The 27,625-nt window shown below is 33.0% G+C and overlaps 2 protein-coding genes and 4 non-coding genes across 8 annotated transcripts; 5 read left to right on the forward strand and 1 right to left on the reverse strand.

Annotated features, from left to right (window-relative positions):
- Window positions 1-6,575: 6,575 nt before the first annotated feature.
- Window positions 6,576-9,403, forward strand: LOC121209647 (calnexin homolog). 3 transcript variants are annotated; one of them, XM_041080640.1, is made up of 6 exons: window positions 6,576-6,763; window positions 6,858-6,927; window positions 7,502-8,628; window positions 8,752-8,820; window positions 8,912-9,025; window positions 9,094-9,403. In XM_041080640.1, the coding sequence occupies exons 1-6, from the start codon at window positions 6,674-6,676 to the stop codon at window positions 9,232-9,234; spliced, it is 1,611 nt and encodes a 536-aa protein (XP_040936574.1). In that variant the 5' UTR covers window positions 6,576-6,673; the 3' UTR covers window positions 9,235-9,403. The 3 variants fall into 3 exon arrangements, with proteins under 3 accessions (XP_040936574.1, XP_040936572.1, XP_040936573.1); XM_041080638.1 differs by having other exon boundaries at window positions 6,577-6,763; window positions 8,749-8,820; XM_041080639.1 differs by having other exon boundaries at window positions 6,577-6,763; window positions 8,749-8,820; window positions 9,097-9,403.
- A 1,906-nt stretch (window positions 9,404-11,309) lies between these two features.
- On the reverse strand, window positions 11,310-16,977 carry LOC107923961 (ribonuclease TUDOR 1). The gene is made up of 17 exons (XM_016854184.2): window positions 16,754-16,977; window positions 16,215-16,389; window positions 15,884-15,958; window positions 15,664-15,780; window positions 15,477-15,581; window positions 15,169-15,375; window positions 14,864-15,079; window positions 14,666-14,773; window positions 14,189-14,359; window positions 13,909-14,106; window positions 13,470-13,829; window positions 13,150-13,377; window positions 12,878-13,066; window positions 12,702-12,782; window positions 12,430-12,624; window positions 11,885-12,262; window positions 11,310-11,772 (listed from the first exon to the last, which is right to left on the reverse strand). The coding sequence occupies exons 2-17, from the start codon at window positions 16,371-16,373 to the stop codon at window positions 11,566-11,568; spliced, it is 2,994 nt and encodes a 997-aa protein (XP_016709673.1). The 5' UTR covers window positions 16,374-16,389; window positions 16,754-16,977; the 3' UTR covers window positions 11,310-11,565.
- Window positions 16,978-26,883: 9,906 nt separating this feature from the next.
- Window positions 26,884-26,985, forward strand: LOC121210264 (small nucleolar RNA Z107/R87). Its single transcript, XR_005905385.1, has one exon. It is a non-coding gene; the product is annotated as a small nucleolar RNA Z107/R87 (small nucleolar RNA).
- A 70-nt stretch (window positions 26,986-27,055) lies between these two features.
- On the forward strand, window positions 27,056-27,153 carry LOC121210563 (small nucleolar RNA R30/Z108). The gene has a single exon (XR_005905679.1). It is a non-coding gene; the product is annotated as a small nucleolar RNA R30/Z108 (small nucleolar RNA).
- A 111-nt stretch (window positions 27,154-27,264) lies between these two features.
- On the forward strand, window positions 27,265-27,360 carry LOC121210271 (small nucleolar RNA snoR31). Its single transcript, XR_005905391.1, has one exon. It is a non-coding gene; the product is annotated as a small nucleolar RNA snoR31 (small nucleolar RNA).
- Window positions 27,361-27,460: 100 nt separating this feature from the next.
- Window positions 27,461-27,563, forward strand: LOC121210261 (small nucleolar RNA snoR31/Z110/Z27). The gene has a single exon (XR_005905382.1). It is a non-coding gene; the product is annotated as a small nucleolar RNA snoR31/Z110/Z27 (small nucleolar RNA).
- Window positions 27,564-27,625: the final 62 nt, after the last annotated feature.

Consider the following 27,625-nt stretch of genomic DNA (forward strand, 5'->3'; position numbering starts at 1 on the left):
AAATTTAAACATAAATTATTTATGTTAATCTTTAGTAGAATGTAACAAGTTGATGAACCATCACAATTTTATTTAAAATTTTTTTATTTCTTACAATTAATTTAATTGCTAATTTTTTATACTTTTAAATTGAATAAGGGAAAGGTTTCACAAGAATTGAATCTTAAACTTAAACTTGATCCCTTGGAATTAATGCTAATAGTGAACACACATATATATATATAACTACTTGCAATTAGTGGTTGATAAAATATATTTGAAAATTTGAGATTATGTTAATAAAAACAAGGTCAATTAATGCATAATGGTTTTCTAGAATAATTATTGTATAATGTTAAGTAGGATTATTATGAATCACATATAAATCAAGCTATCACATATCCTATTTAGCTTTTTTTTATAAATATAACCCACTTGTAAAATTAAAAGTTTGTAGAGTTAAAAATATTCATTGTCACTATATTAGACCTGAAAACACCAAAAGGTGGTGAATTTATATTTTATGAAATTTGAAAAAAGAAATTTAAAATAAAAGAGGGATTAATTTGATATAATAAATATATAATGATTGGACTATAATAATTTATTTTTACTATTTTGGTATATCTCAACCAAGTATTTGTCAATTCACTGTATTGAATTGATACCTTATGGGAACATTAATGTATAATCTTTACAATTTTATCTTTTTCACAAGTTTAGATAGAAATTTCCCTTAAGTTTTATTGCTAAATTAGAATTTTTTTTAAATTTTCGTAACTCAGTTAAAACTCTCCTAATATATAACTGATGATATAAAAGAGAGTAAACAAATAAATCTTTACAATGCGCATGTTTCCAAAAATTATGCTCTTAATGAAATTGAATGAGAATAACAAAAGTTGTTGGGGATGAAAAAAAGTTGTTGGAATAATTTATTCCGTGACATTTTTCATCTCTGCACATTAAGGTATCGATTGATCCCGGATTGATCCTCTATACTAAAATATCTAAAATAAACCGGAATGAGTTTAAAATATGTCCAAAACATGGACATTTAAACATTTGTTGAGAAATTTTCTTTTGTTTTCAATATAAATGGCTTAAAAAACGAAAAAAAGTCTTAAACGAAATGTTTGATTAAAAAATTTCATATATAATTAAAAAGGAACATCTTTAAATTTATGTGGATGGTTTTTATTTAGTTTCATTATGGGGAGATTAAAGATTGATGGGGATTTTACCTAACAAATTATTATAGAAAGAGAGAAGATGGATTTAACGTAACACCTTTTGAGAATTCCATTCCCCAGTGAGCTGTATGGTGTATTAATTACGCAAATCTGAATATATTTTCCTTCCACCATGTGCTGCCACGAAACTTAGAGCCAATATTGTGGATTCCCGGAGGATTAGAAGATAAACGAAAACCTGTGGGAGATTCTTCTAAGATTTTCTAGTTTAGGGTTGGTTTTGGATTTTGCAGGAAAGATATGCCGCATCAATTATACATGTCGATTTAATACAAGTTGGATCATTTTCCTCATCACGTAAAATTTTCTTATGCTATTTTAGATCCAAATCCACACACCCAATTTTGATTTGCGGTTCCATCAAACTAAATTTTTTTACTGTAAAAAACATATTATTTCAGTAATAAATGTTGAATCAATATTATTTTAATAATAAATTGTTTTATTCGTTTTATTTTAATAATTTTCCTCATTATATTGATTTAGGTTTAGTTTGGATGGATAGTGCATTTATTTGCAATTAGTATAAAAACAACGGTGACAGTGAAATTAGATATTGTAACAATACTATAATGTGAGATAAAAAATGAACTAACTGCAATGTACCGCACCCAACCGCCCATCCAAATTTTATCTTACTCTTCTTTTGACTTTTTTTAAACCCTAAATAAGAAAGACAACCTCATTTAGTGAAAGTCATTAACCCTTTCTTAAATTTCCATATTAAAACTTGCATCCTATTTGAAAACCCTATTTTAACAAAATTTAACTATCTCTGAATTATTCGTAACTGTATAATACAAAGGTGATGATTTAATTAACATACTTTTTTTTATTAACTAACATCTCTTATTTTTATTGACTCCTTTAATTTTAATTTAATTAATTTAATAATTTAATCTAAAGAGCTCAAATCCAAATTATTGTTCAATTTTCTTTTACAGTTTGATATAATTTTGGACCTAACAAGAGCCAAACCATATTTTATAAGATTTAAACCTACGACAGGTTTTGAAGATTCACGTGCTACTGAATTAAACTAATATCACTTTCTTATCATAATAAATAAAATTGTAAAAAAAATCCTTTCATTTGTAACCCTAATACATCTTATATGATATATACTGATATCACTTTCTTATCATAATAAATAAAATTGTAAAAAAAAAATCCTTTTATTTGTAACCCTAATACATCTTATATGAGAAAATGATAGATTGAGCAAAGTTGCATCATAGGTTGTGTTCAAAATTCAAAAATTTTTTGGTTTAGAGTTTAGGTTATATGTTTGGTCAGTGATAAGTCTTTTCTTTCGCATGTGATTTATCTTTTCGATATCCAAAATGATAGGGTGAGGGATTTAAATTGTGGAATGTTTGGTTTATATAAGCAGCAAGGTGAGAGAAGAAAAGCAAGATAAAATTCGAAAGATGATCCCATTGTTGACTGATTCATTTATTGCGAGCTTCTCCCTCGTATTGCAGCGACACTGATGTACAAAATATTTCAGAGATGTACAGATTTCTCGAGTTTAAAAACTACATTGAGTGTATTTTTCGTAGTTCAGTTGATTTTTTTTTTCAAATTCAAGAATTTTTTCAAGGTTTAAATAATTAATTTTTAAGTTTAGGGCTTCTTGAACACTTTAGCAAATAAAATTTGTGTATGATTCCTACAATTTGTTCATTATATTTGAGTTCTTAGGATGAGGAAACTGAGCAGTGAGTGAAGCAAAGCATTGTGTGTGTATAGTGAGAAGTAGGGCATATATGCAGCTCAAGTGGGTACGTATATGATTTAATATTATCAAAGAATAACTTCCATATATCTATATTACTATCTATCTGGTTAGGTTAATCCTGAAAAGAAAAGCCTGAGATATTCACTTGACTCTTGCAATATGGAATAAGTCATGAAGTCAATTTAAAAAAGCTCACTGATCCTTTTATTCTTAAAAGATTTAAAGGCTCCAAGTTGACACAGAATACATGCACAAATGCCAAAAAAAAGTCAATGGAGTAATGTAAAAGGATGGATATTATTGCATGTGAGAGTTTCATCCAAAGCTAGTTGACAAATAAAGCAAGGGGCAATTATCTCTATATAAACCCATCGCCCATAGAGGTTTATGAGACAAGTACAAGCAACGAAAGCATTAATCTAAATGAATATTTGTAGAGTAATTTATGAAGAAACTAAACGGAGAAGGTTCCAGTTTCCCTCAAAGGCTTCCAATGTCCTTCGTTGGAGCCTGCGAAGGATACTGAAAGGCTTACTCCCTCTTGAATTCGCCACAATTTTGATTGCTTTCAGCTGCATGCATATATAGAGATGATTTGAGGCACGCATTGCTATAGCAGCCTCCTCAAGCTGTTCAAAACAACAAAAAAAAAATGGAGTTTAAAGGTAAAGCAATGATCCTAATTTCTCATATATTTAACATCCTGTTCGTTTCTATATACTCAATAATCTGCAAATCCTAGGATCCATCTCAAGGCCTCAAATAGCTGTTGTAACATGATTTCATGGCTGCTTTTTTGTTGTTTCCGTCATCAATATTTATCGTAATCAACCATGATAGTTAGTATTACTCTATCACTGGAGCTAGCAGCTGGCAGCTTCAATATATTACACGTACAGTTTGGTGCATCAGAAGTGTAGGGTCTCACAAAAGGTTGCAGACCCCAAATATTCCGAATACAATCACTGACAAAAAAGGAATTGTTGTGCAAAAATCGTGAATTTGTCATCCTACATGGCCAAAGTTGACCTTTCTTAATATTATTATTACCCAATATACCAAACAAAACATGGAAAGCCTCGGAGCCACAACAGTTAGTGTAACTCAACTTTGGCATACTCGCCAACGGGAGTTACGCTTTATGGGTCGAGACGTTGAGAAGTGGAATATCGGGTTGAGACCCCCACGATTAATTGGATTTTTTTTTTTTTTACTTGCAGCTCCAGAGATGGTTAAGGGTCATTTCCACCAGTGCACGTGGCATATTGCAGCTCGTTAATTCCTTGAGGACTTCACGTCGATAAGCTCCCTGATTTAGAGTTTATAAATATATATTTATTAGGGGTTGAGAAACATCATAGAGGTACAAGGGGCAAGATCTCTGAAACTTACTTGCATTGAGATTATGTTTTCTTGTCTTCTGGTTCTTAGAACTTATGATGGGATCCAAACGGCACTAGCCCTTCCAACGGTTGTTCCGAGTTCATAGGATGTTACCAAAGATACACTCCTATTAAACAAAACATTTGTTTGCTTTCAACATCTTGGGGCTTTTCATAACATGTCAGAAAATACCAGGAAATGTCTTTGTAAGTTGCTTTCATTGGTTAATAAGTAATAACATGCAGCCTACATTGTGGAGTACTCTCTATAAATAAATCCAATAGCTAAACTATTACTCAACACACCTGACCTGACCTGCCTTTTTCATTTCATTTGCAAGTGATATCAGAGGAAACCAAGAGACCCAACAATCTTTAACTCTCTCCCTCAAAGGCTATTCTGGTATATGGGTATGCAAATCCTTGTTACTTGGAGTAGCCGTTGAGGTGAGAGCGTTATAGAATATTGGCTGTCTTTCTATTCATTGATCCGATTCGATCTCGATGGCTGTGCTGGAACCAGGTAGCTTTTTTCATCTACTTTACCTCAACTTCATATAGCTGATCACTGCTTAATTTATAAATGCATGCAGTTTTCTATTATATATAAGAGCATCATCAGATGGCTTTGCTGCATTTTCAATAATACTATACATGAAAAAAAGCATAAATATATTACCAACCTTAAACAACTATACAATTAATTTATTAGAATAAGATTGTCAATCACCCCAAAAACATGTCAGAATTAATATTACTGCAATAAATTGGGTTGAAGTCTTAACAATGGCTTGTCTAAAAACTTGGCTACTAAGGTCAATACTCACAATCATAACAAAATAATATTCTTGGCTATAATACATAATAGATCTTTGAAGTTTATTTTATGAGGGAAAAGGGAACAACTCTTACACAGGACAAGACCTTCACAAAAGAAAAAAAACAAGGAAGATGATAGGGTGTTTTGGAGAGCTGATTTGGTAAAGCAGATACATAAAGATAGTATGAAGAGGTAAAGTATGAGTAATTTCTGTCATATTTTCAAAAACAGATAATGAACTCCCATGTTTACTCTCTTATTTTCTCTTTTCGCTCTAAAAAACACTCAACAATAGCCATCAATAAACATAAATTAAAATACAAATAAAACCGATACGAAATATATCCTTTCTCCAACATTTCTATCTCTGAATTGTGCAATTTTCTTTGACATTTTATTAGTATTATTATGCAATATTTTATTTCATTATAAAGACAAAAGCAGCTTAAGACCAGAGTGGTCAAACTTACAAATAAACACTTTATTCAGATGCCCGCCAATCAAACAAAAGACATATAGACAACACACCTTCATCAAAGCTGAAGCTACATCATAAGAAACATCAACCAGATCTAACATACTACAAGGATCAATAAAACAACAAAAGACAAATAACTAGAATAGCGTTGAACTCAGCTTTAGCACCATGACCAAAACATATTCTGCCTATCCACCACCCTTAGCTGTAATACTCTCAGATTTCCATTCGGGCGTTTTACTTAAATGTCTGAATGTAAATATGTGATTATTATCAAACATGCTTGAAGTTATTTTAATTAAAAAAAATAGTTTCACTTAAACTACAATGGGTTTTTAATCATGAAAGTGTAGCAAACTAATCTGAAAATGACCACAAATGCCGCCTTTCATTTACAGCTCCTGAATACCTCTTTCCCTACAACCATGATTCATTTGAGAAATCACGACAAAACCAGTCCATGCCATGGGACATTTCCCTGCCTTTCTTATTGGTGGAACAAGAGTTACAAGACTTGCCAATTTTATTAAACTCCCTTACATACTCATAATTTGTGTTAGATGTTGCCTCAGCTGCAAGTGTATACATGGAAAAAGAAAATCATCTTATCGAATTTAAACCATTTTTTTTCTTTTATAAAAAAAAAAAAAAGAATACTATTAAGGTGATGATGGTATATGCATGGAAATCAAGATCCACTAATGGGCCCTGACCCGAACCATTCCCTCTTTTAGATCCGGCAAAACAATTAAGCAAAGGATAAATAAAAACGGGTTTTCCAAAAAAAGTACTATTCCAAATATCCTGCAGAAGGTAGGTTGCTTGATTTGCATACGTGTCAAAAATCAATTTGCTGACTTCACGTGGCACGAATTGTACAGTGCCATGAAGATCTATAAAAATCAGCAACATACGGTTAAAGCTTCGATTTTTAGTCTTAGATTTAGGATTCAGATTAAAAGAATATATAAGAAAGAAAAGATTTCCAATCTGTAATCAGTGCTAGGGTTCTTTGGATTGATGATAATGATGGGGCGTTTTGCGCTTCTTGTCTTCTTAGAGTTCGCGTCGATGCAGCTTCTCTGCATTGCCGCTGATCATGATGCTGCGGTATTTCATTTTTATATTCACGTCGATCTGCTAAGAATAATTGAATCTGTTATAATTAAGAATGTAATTTTTGTTTTGTTTGGATTTGCTTTAGATTTTTTATGATTCATTTGAAGAGCCATTCAATGGGCGATGGATCGTCTCTGAAAAAGATGATTATAAAGGTGAATGTTATTGTTTTTCCTTTCATGGATCTCATCAGTGGAAATCATCGTATAGATTTCGGTTTCTGTCATTCCTCTTCTTATTATTTTGTTTGAAAATGTTGATTTATTCGATATTTGGATTGTCTTATTTGATTGTTTGCTATTTAGATTGTATTGATCATGCAAGCTTATTATCGTACTAGAGAAGATACTATCTGGACTGATGATATGGACATTATAGCTTGGATTGGAACATTGTACTTGAAATAGAATTAAGAAAAATGCTCTTTAATAATCTGAAATTATAGAAGCCAAATATGCATAGAAGGAAAGATAAAAAGATGGATCATTAAAAAAGTGGAAATGGTGATAAGGTGCTTTAATGATGGCTGTAATTTATACCATGTCTTGGATCCTGTTTTGTTAGCTTTGTGATGCATTGGAAATTTAATGATTTTTTTTCTGATGTCGAATTGTATACCCTGAAATTTTTTGGACTTACGGTTTTTTTGCCATTTAATGTACCTCAATGTGCCTATTGCATGTTTTAGGGAGTGACAAATTTACGTTGATGTGGTTTCGGGGGTTGCAGGTATATGGGAGCATTCAAAGAGTGAAGGGCACGATGACTTTGGGCTTCTAGTGACCGAGAAGGCACGGAAGTACGCAATAGTGAAAGAGCTGGAGGAGCCTGTGAATCTCAGGGATGGAACCACTGTGCTTCAGTACGAGGCTCGCTTCCAGAATGGACTTGAATGTGGTGGTGCATACCTGAAATACCTTAGACCTCAGGAAGCTGGGTGGAAGCCTAAGGAATTTGACAATGGATCCCCTTACTCTATCATGTTTGGCCCTGACATATGTGGATTAACAAACAAGGTGCACTTTATCCTGAAGCAGAAGAATCCTAAATCTGGGGAATATGTTGAACATCATCTTATTGACCCACCGCGCGTTCCATCTGACAAGCTTTCTCATGTCTATACTGCCATCTTGAAGCCTGACAATGAGATTAGCATTCTGATTGATGGAGAGGCGAAGAAGAAGGGAAACTTCCTCTCAGCTCAAGATTTTGATCCTCCAATTATCCCTGCCAAGACTATTCCTGACCCAAATGAAAAGAAACCCGAGGACTGGGACGATAGAGTCAGAATTCCTGATCCTAATGCTGTGAAGCCTGATGATTGGGATGAAAATGCACCCATGGAAATTGAAGATATGGAGGCTGTGAAACCGGAAGGATGGTTAGACGATGAGCCTGAAGAGATAGATGATCCTGAGGCAACCAAGCCAGAAGATTGGGATGATGAAGAGGATGGTGTATGGGAAGCCCCCAAAATTGACAACCCAAAGTGTCAGACAGCTCCTGGTTGTGGTGAATGGAAGAGACCGATGAAGAGGAACCCAGCTTTTAAAGGAATATGGAATCCTCCTCTAGTCGACAACCCCAATTACAAGGGTATTTGGAAGCCTCGGGACATCCCAAACCCTAACTACTTCGAGCTTGACAAGCCTTACTTTGACCCTATCGCTGCAATTGGTATCGAGATTTGGACAATGCAAGAAGGTATATTGTTTGACAATATTTTGATAGCCAAAGAAGAGAATGTTGCTAAGTCATACCGGGACACCACATGGAAACCGAAGTTTGTGGTTGAGAAGGAAAAACAGAAGGCGGAGGAAGAAGCTGCAGGTTCGGATGATCTCGGTGGCTTCCAGGTAAATGCTCTTGCATGCTTACTTATTTTGGTGATTCACTCTTTTATACCATGCTTACTTATTTTGGTGATTCACTCTTTTATACCATATAACTAAACATTCTCCATACCTCTGCTGCAGAAGGTGGTCTTCGATGTCCTATACAAGTTTGCTGATATTCCTTTCTTAAGCAAATATAAGCTCCAAATTCTTGTAAGTTCCTTTAGTGTCCTTTTTCATATGCAGATTATTGTTTCATTGGTGGATTTCATCAAAAACTTGAGTTTTTTTTTCTTTCTTGTAGGACTTCATTGAGAAGGGTGAGAAACAACCCAACCTCACCATTGGTGTCCTGGTCTCCATTGTGGTGGTTATCTTGACAGCTATCTTCATGCTCATTTTTAGTGGGAAGAAACAAGTGAGTATTTCCTGACTGGTAACCGTGTTTTCGTGTTTGAATAACTGATTGGATAAAACTGTGCGCAGCAGCCAAGAGTAGAGAAGAAAACAGAGGTGGCTGCTGATACATCAAATGATCAAGGAAGCAGTGGAGAAAAGCCAGCTGAAGAGGAAAAGGAGAATGAAACTGGTGGTGCTGCTCCCCGCCAAAGGAGGCGTGACACTTGAAAGCTTGGCTTGGCTGGTGATTATCAGTTTCACTTTTGCGCAGTTTTTTTTGTTGTTATTTTTGCGGTTTAGGTGTTTCCGTAGCTGAAACATTTTTGGTAATTGTTGATTTTTGAGTTTCACTTCTGAATGTTTTTGATGTATGAATGAATGAAAGGAAAATTGTAAATGAGACGTTTTTTTTTCCTGCCCAAGTAGACCGGCGGTTTATGATGTGCCCGCTAAACCAAAGCATGGCTTTTATTCAATCCACTTCAATCATTAACACCTGAAAACCCAGTGAGGACTCCATGGGTTTTTTACTAAACTAGGACAAAAAAAATAAAAAAATTTCAAAATAATACAAATGAAAAACTATGTACCAAAATGGTACATTTGGGGTGATGCCGCCTATGGCAGAGGCATGACCACCCCATGTCCAATCAAAAATTACTGTTGCTGTCTGTTAAATTGCGGCACAGGACTGAAATGTAATAATATAATATATTTAGGGACCTGTTATGAAATTGTTCCATTTAGAATGACAGCTGAAAAAAAGGGATAATGGTGCCGCAATTTAACAGACAGCAACAGTAATTTTTTATTGGACATGGGGTGATCATGCTTTTGCCATAGGCGACACCACCTCAAATGTACCATTTTGGTATATAATTTTTCATTTGTATTATTTTGAAATTTTTCTTTTTTTGTCTTAGTTTAGTAAAAAACCTTGACTCCATTAAATATCGACAAGAATTTTTGATCTGACAAAATTTTTTATTGAAATTCTTTTTTTTTTATTTACTGATTTTTTTAAAAATATAAAACAAAAATAATATTAAAAGATATTACAATATGATTGGTTTGTTGGAATTAAATATAATTGTAATAGAATAGAATAATAGAAATATGGTTCGAATGGAATACGATTGTTGTATTAGAAAATTTGAATTTTTGAGAAAAAAATTTAATATTTATTTAAGAAATTAAATTTTAATATATATATTCTAAATTAAATACGTTATTCTTTTAATATTTTTAAAATTTTAATCTATATCAATTTGCTTATTTTTTAAAAAATAAATTGATAAATTATGTTTTTTTTAGAATAAACAAACTTTGTTAATAAAAATATTAAAAATTTTAAACTTGCTTTTTTAATAAAAATTAAAAATTAACAAAATTTAAATTTTATTTAATAATAATTTCAAAATCTAGCATCACATTCTTAATCACCTCTTCAAAGTGATTGGTACAATTAACATTTTTCCTAGTAATTTTCCTTTTTTTGGTAATATTTTCCAAGTATTTTTCCGTGTATATAAAACCAAACCTGATTTAATATTTTACTGTAGACTGATTTAATATTTAACATTTATATTGTACTTTTATTGGTTTGATATACAAATTTCAAATCAAATTTGAAAATCCAATTACATTTATATAAATTTAAACTTACTTTTTTAATTTACAACTTAAATTTTAAAAATTCCAAAATTAAACTTAAAATATCTCAAACTCGGTAAATTTGATTTACAACTTAACATAACTTTGAAATAATTCAAATTCAAAATAATTTAAATCTAATTAAATAATTATAACTCAAAATATTCAAACGTAAATTGAAAATAATCCAAAACCGGAACTCAAAATTTTAAAGCAAATACTGTAACCGAACAATTTAAAACCCAAATTCATAATATGAATAAATCTGTTTATTTATGTTACAAAATGAAAAGGTTGATGTTTATCTTTGTTTGTAAACATAATTTTTAAGACCTTTTTTTCCGAACAAATACTTAATTTTTGCAGTTATACGAATATGTAAAAAATATTTTTAAAAAAATTTATTAACAATAATGATAAGTGGAGTGATAAAAATCTAGTTTATAAATCTTATTATTAAAGAAAGAACGAAAACACTATTTATTATGATTTAAAAGAAAAAATATATTGAATTTTCCATTAACACCAACTCACTCAATCACTCAGAGGTTATAGTTTTTTGGTTTTATAACAAGTATAGAAGATCACAAGAAAACATCCATAAACTCTTTCCAACGGGGAAAAGAAAATGTCTATAACGTCCTCGCATGGAAACAAAAGAGAAGTGCTACAGTTCAGCCTTATTTAAACAATGTTCAAAACAAATGTCAGCCGCGCTACCAAAAATAAAGGATTAAATAAAGAAAAAGAAAAAAGAAAAGCAGTCAAAATTTAAGCAAGTTTAGGCTGAGAATCTCTTCTAGGTGCTCTTTTAACTACCTATATAACTACTAAAAGTACTCATTTGGGGTAATCATAACTCCCAAAGTGAAGGAGTTTACCTTCAAGTGATTAATATTAATAAATCTATCGGCGACCAGCCCCCGTCTTCTTAGCAGCAGCTGCTGCAAGTGTAGGAAGATCCTCATCATCATCCGAATCCACATCTCCATATTGCCAAATTCCACGCCTACCAGTTTTTGCCTCCTTCTGAAAGTTCTCTAAGTTGTCAATCACCGATTTTCTATCCTTGGATTCCCATCTCTTCCTTTTCTCCAACCTAGCTAGTCCCTCCTGAAATAGTTATCAACCAGTCAAGAAACTAGATAAGCATGGTAGATGATCATCTTTGTCTCTATCTTTTTTTTTTTTTTTGGTAAAATAGAAAAGAATAATTCATTCAAACCTGGAGCATTGCAGCATTAATGCTAAGGTCTGACTTCTCAGCAACGAGAGTTACAATGAGAACGGTGCCAGTTCCTTTTCCCTTGACTTTTCCGCCAGAAACATCCCTTTCCTCTATCATAGCAGTAAACTGCAGTGAGCTTCCCATTGTCTGCTCACTCAAAAACTGAGCAGCTTCGGTACCAAATTCATCATCCAGGCTCGGAACTTTAAGGAATGCAAGACTACATAGCTGAGCAAGCCCAGGAGACGCTGATAATGAAGGATCAAGAGGTCGTAATTGACTGTATGGAACCTCCTCTTGATTCCCATAATCAATATAAAACACTTCAAAGTTGTCAGTAGGAGATTGAACTCCTCCTCGAGGTGCATTGACAATCTTCACAAGGCAAAAGTGGAATACAAGAACATGTCAGAATGGCATACAAAGATTGCATAACAGGCAAGCAAGAAAGGAAAAGGCCATCCCCACAAAAGTGTAAAATATAAGCCATACAAAAAAGAATTGAAAAGAATAAAACAAAGGACACAGAAGTTAGAACAAACCATTGCACGATTCCAGGAATTATCCATACTAAACTGAGCAAGGACGATGTCACCCTTCTTAGGGTTAAAGGCACCAATCACAGGAGCTTCTTGGATAGTTAAAGATGCAAGCTGTTTTTGGATAGCTGATACTCTCTGATCTCCCACCGTCTGGACATAAAATTTTCCGCCACCCAATATTTCTGTAACCACCACCTGAAAATAACAAGAAAAGTAAATTAACCGATTTCTTGACAGTAGAAAAGCACCATTTAGTTCAGTTCTTAGAGCACCTGTAGCAGTTCTTTTTGCTTGTTTTCAACAGTGGCAGGTCCATTGGAAACTTCCTCTCCTTCAACATAGTTCTCCCAAATCTACACATAAAAGCGTAAAGATAAATAAAGCCAGAAAGTTTAATTAGCATTAGCAAAAGAAAATTGGCAAAAGAAATATATGAACTGCTTCTTACTTTCAGCTTCTTCCTCTTGGCAGATAGCTCAGCCTGTTCAAGAAGATGAGCATCAGGAATCCTATCACTACCAAATGAAGTTTGTAGCTTAGCCAGGCCAGCCTCAAGAAGCGTCACAGCCACATTGGTTTTTGATTCCCACAAAGATCCCAAAAATGTTCCAGTTCTATCAACAGTTTCAACTTCAACCTGTGTAGAAAAACATACACTAATTAAAAACAAAAACAAATACAAAAATGGCAGATAAGCAGTTCACAGAGAGAGACCCATACCACCACATCTCTCTGCATGATCTTTCGTCTCATCAGAGCTATGGCTTCATCTGAGTAGGGCTCCTCGCGACCAGGACATCTGACACCAGAAAATGAAAAGGCAATGCTACAAGTTTCCTTTGGGATCAACAACTTGAAACGATGACCACTTAGGACATATTCCACAATAGCTGGAATCCTGCCACGATTCAGGAATGGCAGGAAATCCCTAGCTTTCTTGGCTGATGCCTGGTAGTATACAAGAAATGGAAATTGGAATTCAGATAAGAAATAGAAATATAACAGAAAGAAAATAATCAAAATAAAAGGAGATCACCAACCATTGTAAGGTCTTGAATGTGCATGACCGGAGGATCCTTCGCAGAATGAATTCCCTTCTTCCCAGAAATAGCACGGGATTCAGCAGCCAGAAGGGCATCATAATAGTTTGATCTTTCCTCAAAATCTCTATGTCTTATCACAGTGCCAAAGCCACGTCCAACAACCAACTCGGCCACATTCAAGCCAGGCTGCTGGCTGCCAGCTGCAGATGCGTTTGCTGCAGAAACCTCATCTCCATCACCCTTGATGGAAGACAGGAGGAAGACTGAGCCAAAATCCATTACCCTTGAATCTGCAGATGCAGCAGGAGCTCCATCTGCCATGGGGACTTTCCTGGAATATTCCATTTGTACACTCACCTAATAAAAGCAAGTTGACAAATTATAAATATATGTTCAACACTACCAGAATAAGACATAAATGAGCAGGTGTTCAAACCTGTTTTCCTACAAGGCGTGTTCTTAAAAATTCCCTTGCTTCACGGGCATAGGCAGTTGGCTTTTCATCTCTTCGAGGATTGCCCATTTTTGGACATCTAATGCTTGAAAGATTGACTCGGCGCTCAGCAAGAGGACTGCCATAAGGGATAGAATCATCAGCCACAACAATGCAGTCCCCACTAACAACCTCCACAACCTGAGAAAAAATATACTTCCATAAATAATTACAAAATCAAGAACCTGCTAATACAATAACATGAAAAGAATAATTCCATTACCTTTCCTGTGAAGTTTTGATCACGAATTGCCTTGGAATTTGTAGCTGGCGGTACATAGTTTGTCCACATCCTCAGCCGAGCTTTCTTGGCTTGAAGCTCTGCAGACTTCAACCGCCGCTTGGCATCATCCTCCATCATATTAGCACTCCATTCAACATATTTTGCTAGACCCTTTATTTGAGAAGAAATGGTTAGGATGAGAGATGAGGGGAGAGAGAGAATTCAGAGTATATCAACATAAATTCATGGAAAGGAAGTATGCATGTTTTGTTTCGTAAAAATATCAGGATGAAATGACTCGGATAAACCAAGAAACAGTTTAGCTATAAACTGACGAGGGTATAATAAAATTTACAAGCAAAAGAAGAAAAAAAACTAACTTATGTTAAATAAAAAACATGAATTCTATAAATTATAATTCAGTAATAGTCCAATGTTATATCATTGATTAAACCAATGTTGGGGCCAAGAACATACATTTTCCACAAGCTCCAAAGCGAGGTCTTTTGCTGTATCACCTTCAGGATAATAAACTGACCCAATCAAATTGCTGAATTTGTCTACACCTTCGAGGACAATACGAACCTACAAAATTAACCCTGAATTTAGGCTATTATACAAAAAGAATGCATACATGAATGATACTTGTCAACTTAAAAGTATTCATTCCCTCACCTCTCTATTCAAACAGCGAACTTCTGTAAAATATTTTGCTTCTGGTCCAAACGGATCAGGAGAAACTTCAGAAGAAGCTGTCGATGATGCAGCAAGCCTCTGTGCCGATGTTAAGGCAGCCCGTGGCTCAGCTGAAGCATCTCCATTTTGTTCATCAGAAGTCAAATCTGTTTCAACAACAGTTTCGGCAGCAGCCCTTCTACCCATTGAAGGGGCCTAAATAAACAGGAAAAGGATATTCAAAAAGCAAACTCATATGATGAACCCCAAAAAGTAGACTAAAAGTTATGAATTAGAACTTGTACCTGGATACCAGCAACAAAGACCTGCACAAACTGAAAATCTGGAAGCAAATAGACTCGAACAGTACTACCATCGCGAACCTGCTCAACGATACCTTGCATTGGACTGCCCTTATTTGCAGCCAGAAGACCCATGGCATCCAAGTTACTTGGGTCACCAATGGCAGAAGGAGGTAAATTACGTATAGAAGCCTCAGCAGCACCAGGTACCTACAACCACAATTACAAAGATCATGACCGTTAAAAACTACTCTTTGCTAAATCAGTGAGTCAAATATATAATGGACTGCTACAAAGGGGAAAAAGATTACCTTGCTCCATCGACCCACGCCTTGTTGTTTGGCCTGTTCTTCAAGACGTAGCAATTCAGCAAGGAAAGGACTTGCTTCCCCTTTCTGCTGTCCTTGTTCCCTAACCTGTAGAAGCCCAGCTCAGTTAAACTGAGTACAAAAAAAATAAACCTTTCCCAGTGTTTTTACAAACTGAAAAGCAAATAACCTTAGCCCAGCCTTCAGAGACAACCAACATTGCAACATTTTTGTCACCACCAAGGTAAACAGACCCAAATTCTCGGCCTATGCTTGGTACTGCATATTCGACTCTAAAAGTGACTTCCTGAACACAGAATAAATTAATTTAGATACACATGTTCTAAACAACCAAGCGTCACCTATAACAAGTAAAAACAATAACCAGAATAATTCAAAAGAAACAGCACCTTTCCAATGCAGAGCTTCCTCAAATACTCTCTGCTGTCCCAGGCAAATGGCTCATCAACACCTCCTCTTCGGGCCTATTAATTAGAGGAAAAAGGAAGAGCAAGAAAATAAGCATCAGCTGGAAGTTTTACTCAAAAGATATGCAACAAAAATGTTTATCTTAGACGTTGGAAATTATACAATTAAAACACATAAAGCGACTCTCATCCAACAAAATCATTATCCAAACAAAAACTAAATTAATCAGCAAGAAAAAGTAAAACAAACATACAAACCATCATTTAATAGCGAACTAATCCAAAAGCAAACTTGCATTCAAATGAGCTTTACCAGTCTAGGAGCAATGAGAGAAGCCAAGGTAATGGTTTTCTCAGGTGGAGGTCCAGGCCTGTTACTGGTCAAGGCCATTATCACCAAGCTATCCCCCGATGGAACTGCTTTGACTCTCCCTTTGTACCATCCCGTGCCACTAGCAGTTGAAGCCGCCATCGCCAACGGCTAAGATCTACATAAAGAATTAGCAAACAGTCCACTTTCTACATCAGTATTTCTATGAACATACAAAAAATATTTGCAATTCTAAATAATAGAATTCAAACAAATCCAGATCTGTAACATCGGACTAATAGCATCTTCGAAACGACCGACAATTCATCGTTTAATCTTATAAAACGCTACATGCATCACGAAAACGTCAATATATTAATAACTGAACCGATCTAAAAACTTGATCTGTTAATTTCTCAAACAAAAGCAACGAAAAACAACATAAATAAAATCATTGCATGAAAAAAATCAGATTATAGCAATGCAAACGGAATAGATCTAATACTAAAAACATGAAGAATTATCGGTACTGATATTTTTACCTGGATCAGCTGAGGAAAACCGAAGCCTTATTGATCTATCAAAAATATGGATTGAAAGATTTTATTTAGGCTCCGTTTATTATATCTCAGTGTTATTTTAGAGGAAAATAAATAAATAAATTAAAGAAAGAAGAAAAAGACGAGACAAGATAGAGACGGCGATCAGAGAGAGAGAGAGGTTGGAGATCGTGTAAGAGGAGGGGTCAATATGTAAACAGAGAGGTAGGCGAGGTGGGCGATGAATATTTATATACCCTCCTTTTTAGGTAAAATTTACATGGAGTGCCACGGAATTTACGGTCCTTTTTGATATTGACCAAAGTGACACTGATACTGCCTATGGGGTTAGATTTCCTAATTCAGAATTGCGTCAAATTTTAGTGATGCGTTAGGAAAAATAAGAAATTTAAGGCTTAATATATACATTCATCCCTGAACTTAATAATTTTTCTCAAATTAGACCTTAAACTCTTTTTGGATCATATTAACTCTAAACTTAACAACTGTTATATAGACCAGCCCTACAACTGATGTCATCAATTTTTTTTTTTAATTGTGACAAAATCAATCAACCCTGTGTAACTAAAAATTCAAAATATAATTTTATTACCATAGTTTTTTAGTTCTTCTCGATCTTTTAACTTTTCTCTTTATCACCCATTTAGAAGTTTAGAATCAATTCCCTTACCTAACTACTCACTCATCTCTTCATCAAATGGAGGTTGATTTTGATCACAAGGTTTCAAACACTTACCAACAACAATTTCATCTCCAAATGTTTGTAAATCAACATTCAAAATTTTTTTTGTCTGAAAATATGTGAAGAATCTTAAAATAGAAAATTACATAGTAAATGCTTGATACAAAAACTAAAGAAAGTAAAGAAAAATATATTAAACTGTGAGAAAAAAGACCCTAAGAAATCTCCTTGTATATATATTAAACAAAATCCCAGAAAATAATATATAGATTTCTTTTTTAAATCCGACTTTTCTGGGTTTTAATTTTCTTTATACAAGGTTCGGTTTCCATGAGCTATTTTTTTTATCCTCAATTTTGCTATTCTTTTTATATTTTATTCATGAAAATCTACGTCTTTTCCATCCCCATCTCATGGCCTCAACTCAAACTATTTCTTATATTGCTTTTTCCAAGTACAAAAGGTGTAAGTAAAAAAAAAAAAACTAAATTAATATCAATTAGTGTAGAGACAATTCTTTACAATTATAAAATGGGCACTTTTATTTATTGTGGAGGAATAGAGTAATGAATGAGACGTGGATGAGTAGAGGAAGTCTATTTGAGTTTTCTTGATTTTTCTTTTTTTTTTGGTAGTATTCTTCGATATTTGAATTTGAACAAACCACGGAGGAAAAAAGGAATCTAAAGCAGATTCAGAATAAAATAAAATAAAATAAAAAGGTCCAAAAATGGGTACTGATGAAATGTTTGAGAGAGATGGGAGAATCTGGAAGAAGAAAATCAAAGATTTGTAATACAAAAACAAAAATTCAAGATTAAATTATTTCAAGAAAATGAAAACATTCTTAGTTTATATGTTTATAAATATATAGATAAACAAATAATACATGTCACAATGATATATTAGTTTCCGTCACTAAAATTTTAAAAAGTAAACGAAGTTAGCCTCAAGGACTAATGTAGGTAACACTTGTATAATAAAAAAGAAGTCTAAAAACTAATGTAAATTACGTTCTAGCAACTACGAGTTTTGATTGTGAAAATGAAAAGCACCGAATTATACTGCGAAAATTAAACTCTTCTCAAATATGCGAAACCTTTTTATTTTTAATAGTGAATGTGAAAAATACTCCTTTGTAATTTATAAGCAATCACTACCACTAGATATGAATTATAAAATTAAAATATTAGAAAAAGACCAAATAATACTACACTCAAGATTCACTGGGTATTTGAAAAACTCTTCTATCTACAAACACTTTACTGAAAATATAATAAAATAAATTTTATTTTATGAACCTTTTTAATGATATTATCTATGATTCATTTTTAATTATTTAATAATATTTTAGTAATTATTTTTATGTTACTAACATATGATTTTGATAATTATTTTACCGCGAACCTTGAATCCCGAACATTGAGTATTAAACCCTAAACTTTAAATTATAAATTTTAAACTCTAATCTCGAACTCAAACTTAAATTCGAAATGTTTAGAGTTTAGTGTTCGAGTTTAGAGTTTGGAGATCGAGATTCAAGGTTGGGTTCAAGGCTCAAGCTCAAGTTTTAGGGTTTGAGATTCGAGAGTTGGAGTCGGGATTTAGGATTAGGAATTCAAAATTCAAGGTTTAACGATAAAAAATTTACCAAATTTATGACATAAAAAAATTATTGAAATGTTATTGAATAATTAAAAGATGACCATAAATAATATGATAGAAAAAGTTCATAAAAAAATTTCTCCACAATAAAAAAAATTGAAAAACATGTTTTTCTTAAGGATAATACTTATCCAGAAATCCCCAAAAAAGAAATGGCTTCTAACTAAAAGCATTTTATTAACTAAAATACTTAAAGCAATTATTAAGTTTCTTATTTAATTGAAAAGGAAAAAATAAAAATAATCAAAGGTGTTAATTTTTTATCATTGGATCCAACTGTTAAGGTTTTAAAAATGATAAAAAAGAAAGATTTGACGAACTGACGGATTGTGTAGCGCCACGGTGGATGCACAATAAGGCAAAACATGCTATTTTGTTCAATAACCTAAAACCTATGCTAGTTCCTTTTTTTATATTTTCTTTTCAATTGTGATACTGGGAAAGAAAACCCACATGTAAAATATATTCTAATGTACAAAAAAGAATTCTAAGTTAGTATTTTAAAGATAATATCATACTTGTACAATTATACAGTGCATGTGTGTGATTCCAAGCAAGTAAAGACAAAGTATCTTAAACACTATCTTACGGTTCTTACCTACTTGTCCTTTAAGGAAAGGCAAAGGGCCACAACGCTTGATTCATGAATTTCATTGCTTGGTGGTATAAACAACATTGGGAATAAAGTTGTCCGTTAAGGAATGTGGATAAAGCCTGCATCGCTTTCTGCCTCAATTTGCTGTTCCCTTACATGAATCTACTTTTTGCTTGTTCAAGCAAATATTACAGTATCTATTTTTTTCATCAGTATGACATAAAATAGATTTATGAGGTGGTACAAAGAAGGGGAATATAAGATTAGAAAGACTATGAAAATGACTTCCCTCTCGGAATTTTTTAGTACATAAAGTTTTTATCCACTTTTTTTTTTTGGTACATAAGGTTAGGTTGTCGGCCATATACTTCAATTTCATCTATTCATTCCACAATGGTTTTGTTGTTAGACATGCTTCAACTTACTTGGGCTTGGGAATTTCAAGGTAAGATCTAAGGTTTTTTACTGTATAAAACCTCTTAAGGTTGCATAGCATAGCATGTTTTCTCTTTGGACATTGGATTAGCCTCACATGTACTAGCTATCCCGTGCCAATGGCCAGATATGCATGGGCTAATATTAGACTTCAACTAGTTCCATGCTCTCAATGCATTCTTGCTGATATTTTAATTTTTGTTTGAAGAGAAATTCATTAATATGTAAATCATTATAATCAAAAGAAAAGAATTATAATGATTCTCAAACATTAAAAAATAAGTTTAAAGAAATACATATTAAAGAAAAAATATATGAACATATAACGAAAAGTTAAGTCATACCAGAAAAAACATCTAACCCTAAGAAATAACGCCAATAAAAACGTGAATGCTATGGATACAAAATCACATCATGGAGGCATAACCACCAGAATGGATCAAACGAGTTGTTACTATCCTAAGTCCAACATTTGAGTTGTGTTGACAGGGAAATCAACTCCTATGGGAGAAGTATTTGAAGTGTCGTCTTTTGAGTAGTCAATCCGAATAACAATAAAAGGTATTGTCCTATTGTCAAGTTTTTGTCCTCACCCTTCGTGGAGAGCTATATACTGTTCATGGAGGGGGTGCCTCAATTTGTGGAGATTAATACATACAATACTTGGGATACGTGTTAGTATTGAAAATGTGAATAATTATGGAGTTATCTAGTGTGCAATAGCTCAAACCACAAAATTAGGCTTTATATAGATATATACGCCTTATAATAACACTTATCTTGAATCTTGCAAGCATTGATGTCCACGAATTGAAGCATCCTCTTTCGTAAGTTGTTCACGGCTCTCTGCGGATGGTGGTTTAATATACTGATTTTGGGCCTAGTCAGAATAGTGGTTTCGTGACCACAAAATTCGAGATAGAAATAATTATTTTATGATTATTTTAAGGTCTATGATATGATTGCATGATTGTGTGAAAATTTCGTGAAGAAATTTTATGCATAAAGTGCTTAAATTGAAATTAGGGACCAAATCGAATAATTTGCAAAACTTGTATTCTAGAAGTTTCTAGTATGAAATTGTTTTGAAATATTAATTAGGAGGTATTAAATAGCAATTTTACCAATTTCTAAGTCTATGGACAAAAATTGGACATGGATGGAATTTTTGGAAAGTTTAGTAGTAAGGGCATTTTGGTCATTTAGGGGTAAAATGAATTAAAATACAAAATTAAAAGCCAATTTTGCTCATCTTCAAACCCATGGCCGAATATAGCGAGGAGAAACCATGGATAGGGTTTTTCAAGCTTCCAAGCTCGATTGTAAGTCCGTTCTAGCCTCGTTTTTAATGATTTTTACGTTTTTGGAGTCTCGGTAGCTCGATTTAGCTTATGCTAGCAATAATTTAACCTAGGGTTTATATTTGGAAAAATACCCATAGGTGAAATTTGTGTATTTTGGTGTTTTATGATAGAATATGAGGTTTTCAATTATGTTAGACAACTTGTGCTACTCGATTTTAAGTGAAAACGAGCAAAAGGGCTTAATCGGTAAAAATACCTAATAGTCATAAGTACATGTTAGAGTGAGAATTTGATGGTGCCATAGAAGGGAAAAATGATCAGCATGTCATAAAACATAAGAAAATAGGCTGAAGTTTAATTTACGAGCTTTGGGGCAAAAGTGTAAATATGTGAAAGTTTAGGGGCAAAATTGTAATTTTTCCAAAATATGATTTTGGGTCAATTTGAATAATGTGAGTCCTAATTAGACTATATTTTAAATGATAGAGCAAGGAAAACTGAAATTCAGGCTAAAATGGGGAAAATACCAAGTTGTGGATGAAATGGTAAAAGTAGCTATTTTCGCATACGAGGTAAGTTCATATGTAAATGTTGGTAACATAGTTATTGTTTTAAATGTTTTAATGTTATTTAAATGATATGATAATTTTTATGAAATATCATACTTGTGACAATTGTTTGATAATATGTCAAATTATGTGATATACTTGGAAAATGTGAAATACTACCAAGTATCGGTATCGACATTCTGTAGAAGATGGTTGAGACACATGATTGGGAAAATGGTCCCGTTGAACCTTAGGAATGGATTAGGATACAAGTGACATGCCACTGGGATATTTGGGCATCAGAGCTCGTTGAGTTGAGTCCGAGTTCGCTTATGGATGCGAATGTCCGAACTCGTTGAGTTGAGTCCGAGTTCGTGAGATGTAACTAGGCATCCGAGCTAGTTGAGTTGATTCCGAGTTCACTTATGTGCAAACTTTCCATGTATCCGAATTATATTCCGATGTATTCAACGGGTAAAGTTCTACTCAAATGGAGGAATACTTAAGATGAAAGGGACGTATTGGTAAGTGTTGTGAAATGGATACGTTGAACAGGTATGTACTTAACCCTCGGGTTGAAAAATCAATATAACAACAATATGGTAAGATGATAAATGAAAATATGATATGAATGTCTTGGTGATGATTATGCAAATGATGTTTTATGTTTGCTTATATGGTTATGTTACTTGTTATTTGCATGTGAACTTATTAATCATTTATGCTTACTCCCTCCTTTTCATTCCTTGTAGTTTTGACAAGCCAGCTCGAAAATCGGGAACGGTCGGAAGCTCGCTCACACTATCCGTATACCATCTTGGCATAATGGCTTGTATATTTTGAGTATGGCATGTATAGCATTATAATCATTTTGTATATATGGTCTTATGATATGGTTATTGAGTGGTATGGAAATGCTTGGTAATGATTAGCCATTGGAATGGCTAATCATGATCATATTTGGTGTTATGTATGTCAAATTGCTAGCTAATCCATGGAAACCATGAAATAGGTAAAATTTACCATAAAATAGATTCAGATAGCAATAGTGATGTGAATTTGAAAAATCACTAAAATAGTAGAAATGGAATTAAATAATGAATAAGTTATGGAATCGAATCTTGATGAGTCTATTTTCATATGGAAGAAGCGAAACAGGTATATGAGCTATATTTTATGAGATGTTTAAATTTTTGTGAAACAGGGCCAGAGCAATTTCTGGATCCCCTTTTTTGACTTTGGAAATTCACCATAAATTTTAAAAAGATAATTAGAAGTCATGCTTTATATGTACAGATTCCTTATTGAGTCTAGTTTTATTAGAGACAAACGGCATAGTCATTGAAGCTCTGTACAGGGAGATATCTGATTACTAATACACAGAGGTCAGAGCAGTCAAACTCTGAAACAGGGGAGACTTTAACTAATAAAATGTACTAATTTGCTCAACCAAAAATTCTATAAAAAAATTAGCAAATACATATATGAGTCTAGTTTTAGGGAAAATTTACGGAATTGTATTTCGAGTTTCGTAACTCAAGATATGATTTTTAAAGCGACTGTGATGCAGTTAGCCAGCTTGTCTGGAAATTTTAAAATGAATTGTATGAGCTGTTTAAGTAATGAATTAAGTCCGTTAACACCTCGTGTTCGACTCCGGCAACGGTCTCGGGTACGGGGCGTTACAGGTGGGGACAAAACCCCAACAAGGGTATAATACTTTTCATTGTTAACTGTTCGGATTGACAACCTAGAAGATGACTCTTCTAAGATTTCTTTCAAAAGAGCCGACAATCTTCATTCTAAAAAATCTCCCTATTTTGAAGCTTGAAAGTAAAAGAAGTTTGTGTCCTGCACTCATTAGAATTTAAAAAGTATATGCTTCATCCATCTATAACATCGATGAATAATAAGGGCAAACAACAGACCTCCGTGTACTCAGCAGCTGAAACTGCTCATGCACAACTTTTCACAAAGGCCATTGATCTTGAACTTTCGTAGCGTTTCCATTAACTGAATCGTTTGTTTTCATGTAAATATGGATCCTGACTTGATGCTCCAACCGTCACACGTGGCCTTATTTTGTGCATGCATGGAAGGAATTGTGCACTACCTAGAATATGAGACTGAACCAGAGACCATGGCTCCATTCCTTACGGGTCGAATATCTGTCACGGCCTGGCTAGCAGAAGTAGCAAACCCAACCCTTCATGTAGTCTGGAAGCTTCCTATTGGATTCTTGATGCCATGAAAAATACAGCCTTGAATCCATACCATGACTATAAGCAGGTTTTTGTTGCGTATTATATAACCCCTGATATTTCAGTCAATCATCCATTGTTTGCAATTTCTACCCACTTTGTTGCTAAATATATTAGTAGATTATTACCGAAAGGGGTCAGAAATGATTCAATGCCTCGCACTTATCTTAATTAGTAAATAACTGAAATACAGGGATGTATCTTTTTCCCTAGGCTAGGGTCTCTCATGACAACCATCTTTTTTAGACAAAAGAAGCCGTAGTCTTATAATAAGGAAATTAAGGAGTTGCAAATATTGAAAATTGAACATCAGGTATTTTAGATGGTAGCTACTTCTTAATGTGGATTGCAGGATAAGTATCATTTTTCTTTAATTCTACGTACAAGGTTTACATGGGTTGGCTTGAAATTTGAATGGTAAGTTCAATTTCAAATGGATTAAAAAAAAAATTATTTCCAACTAACCCCTGAGATAAAATAATTGGTTTTGTATAAAATTTTCAAATCAACTACGATATTATGCTGCCTAGAAGGAAGAGAGAAGAAGACTCCCCTCCATTTTGCAGCTATGAAAGGGAGGGTTAATGTAATCAGCGAAATGCTTTCGAGTAGTGGCAGAGTGTATTGAAGGTGTGACAGTTAAAAGAGAAACCTGTTTGCGCCTAGCCATTAAGAACAGCCAGTTTGAGGCCATTAAAGTTATGGTTGAATGGATTCTAGAGATGGAGAAAGAAGACATCTTAAATCTCAAGGACGAGCTAGGCAATACTATTCTGCATCTAGCAATACTCATTAGGTTTTTCGATATCGCTTTTCATGATCGAAACCCTTACAAACATATTTCCATTGCAGTTGGAGCTTCATATTTGTGCCGTTGCGTTGTTTTTCACATACAACACTGCAACGACCACCATTGCACACCAAGTAGTTTAAGCATCTTCATCTTCATCCACGACGGTATTTTCTGCAGTCACACAACTTATAACTAAGTTGCTGAAACGACTAATAAAGGTGTTCAAAGAACTTGTAATGGACATCATCCAAAGAATGAAAACTCCTTGAAATATTACTGATTAAAATTGCTATTAGTCCATGTACTTCTTCAACATTTAAGATTTAGTCCCTGCACTTTACAAGTAAAAAGTCAATCCCCTACTTTTTCAATCTCAATTCATTATAGTTGTTTGTAATTTCTTCAAAATTTGTCAACTTAACATATTTAATTTTTGTCAATCATATGCAATGTCATATGATGACAGTCTAATTAACATGCCAAGTTGACATATTCGGTATAATCTTAATCACCAAAATTTACGAAAAACAAAATAAATTAAACGCTCAATTTGTATTAAATATTGTAATTATTTAAGTTTATTTTTTTACCTAATTATTATTTAGATACTATTTATCCTTAAACATTGCAGTTATTAAACTTTATTTTTACTAAATTAATATTTAAATACTATTTTATATCAATTTACCTAATTAAATTAAAAATATTACTAAATTTATCATAAAAAATTATAAAATAAATAAAAGAAATAAAATTAAAAAAAAACTTTGAAAAACTTTGGGGGTCAAACACAAATAGATCTTTTTCTTAGACACTAATTATAATATAATAATAATAAATAATTTAAAACTCAAAAGCACTTAATTTTTTTTACAATACTAAAAGGGTTAGGGTCACTGCTAACTTTGATTTTTTACAGTACTAACAATGTTATAGTAAGATTAAAAATAAAAACACGTAAATTTTAACTTTTTAAGTACAAAAATTAAATTTTAAATTTTATCAAAATACAAAAAATAACAACATATTTTAACCAATATTACTGTATCATAATTAAATTTTTGTGTTATATAAGTTTAGCATATTATTGTATTTTTATTGGTTTTTCTAAATCTCCAATCATGCCATAAAATTTTCATTTCGTATTCTATGAATGCGATTGTGCTGTATATATAATTTTTCTTGAGATTTTATTATATCTTATTATAGTAGATTCGGTAAGATATTTTTTAAATCAACAATAATGATTAAAAGAGAGACATAAAGAAATTATAATAGCTTGATTAAGCTATATTAAATATTAAGAAATTAAAATGATGACACGAATAAGTTAAATTAATTATTGAATATATTATATTTTTTTAAAAATTAATTTATTTATTGCAAATCTATCAAGTGTGAATTAACAAAATTTTTTATCTTTTTATTTTAATTATTGATTTAAAAGGAATCCTATTATAATGGATATTTAAATAAATGTGACCTTCAGCATAAATAATATTGTTCAAAGAGGCATGGAGCGTAGTTTTTTTAATTAAGCCCAAATAAGTAAAAGCGTGGATCCAGGGCGGAGCAAGGACCCACATGATTTCCACGGGCTTCATCGGTCTCACTGGTTTTAGGTTTAGGTTATTCTCATTCTTCTGATAAAACCCTAATTTTTATTCCTATAAATACATAGCCACGATAGTATTTTTCTTCGTCGCAGTTGCGCTAGTCTCATCCTGTTATCTGCTTTTCACTTTGATTTTTCTTTTTTTTAAATTCAGTATCTCCTTCGATTTTTTTATTAAAAATTTTCTTTCATCGGAGAAGTTAATCGTAAATAAGATCGCAGTGATGACCTCATGAAATTCAAGCTCAACAGACCGGAATGCAGGCTTCTCATCTGAGAACTTTGCGTGTCGACCACCCCGCTGAACTGAGCGATCTATTCCTCTCGTTCTCCGTTTAAAATTTATTTTTGAAGTTTCTCATTATTTTTTTGAAAACGTTAATTTTGGAGGTTGCAATGAGGATTCAGAGCTCCCTCTTCTGATATTGTTGAAGAAATTAGCTGGCAGAATCGAACCTATAACTTTTTCGCCACCACTGAGCAATCTCCTTTTTTTTTCACTGATTTTTTTTATAAATCAAATGAGTTTTTTTTTCCAATTTTCTTAGTTTCTTATTTTTAGTGAATTATATTGTTAGGTGTGGATTTTTGGTAGGTGATGATGATGAAGCAAGAATTTTATATATAATCCAACACTTGATCTGAGATATTCATTATCGAGTGATGTTCAAACCGTTGCTTCTGAATCTGCTTAACTATGATTTTAAAGATTTCAATTCGAGTATTTTTCAGTGTATTTTTTTTTATTTCAGACTTGATTAAGAATCTAGTAGGCTTGCAATGTCTTGATAATCATCAAATGATGAATTTGGAAAAAAAATCTTAGGACACCTTCCTACATAGCTTTAATATTAAAGCTATGGATGAGAAGAACATTTCCTTTCTGATGATGAGTGATGACCATTGTGCAAGTAATGTCCCCGGTAACTATTCTGTTTTTGGTAACGTAACCGGGA

The sequence above is a fragment of the Gossypium hirsutum genome, chromosome A11 (genome assembly GCF_007990345.1).
Source record: "Gossypium hirsutum isolate 1008001.06 chromosome A11, Gossypium_hirsutum_v2.1, whole genome shotgun sequence".
Taxonomy (NCBI): Eukaryota; Viridiplantae; Streptophyta; class Magnoliopsida; order Malvales; family Malvaceae; genus Gossypium; species Gossypium hirsutum.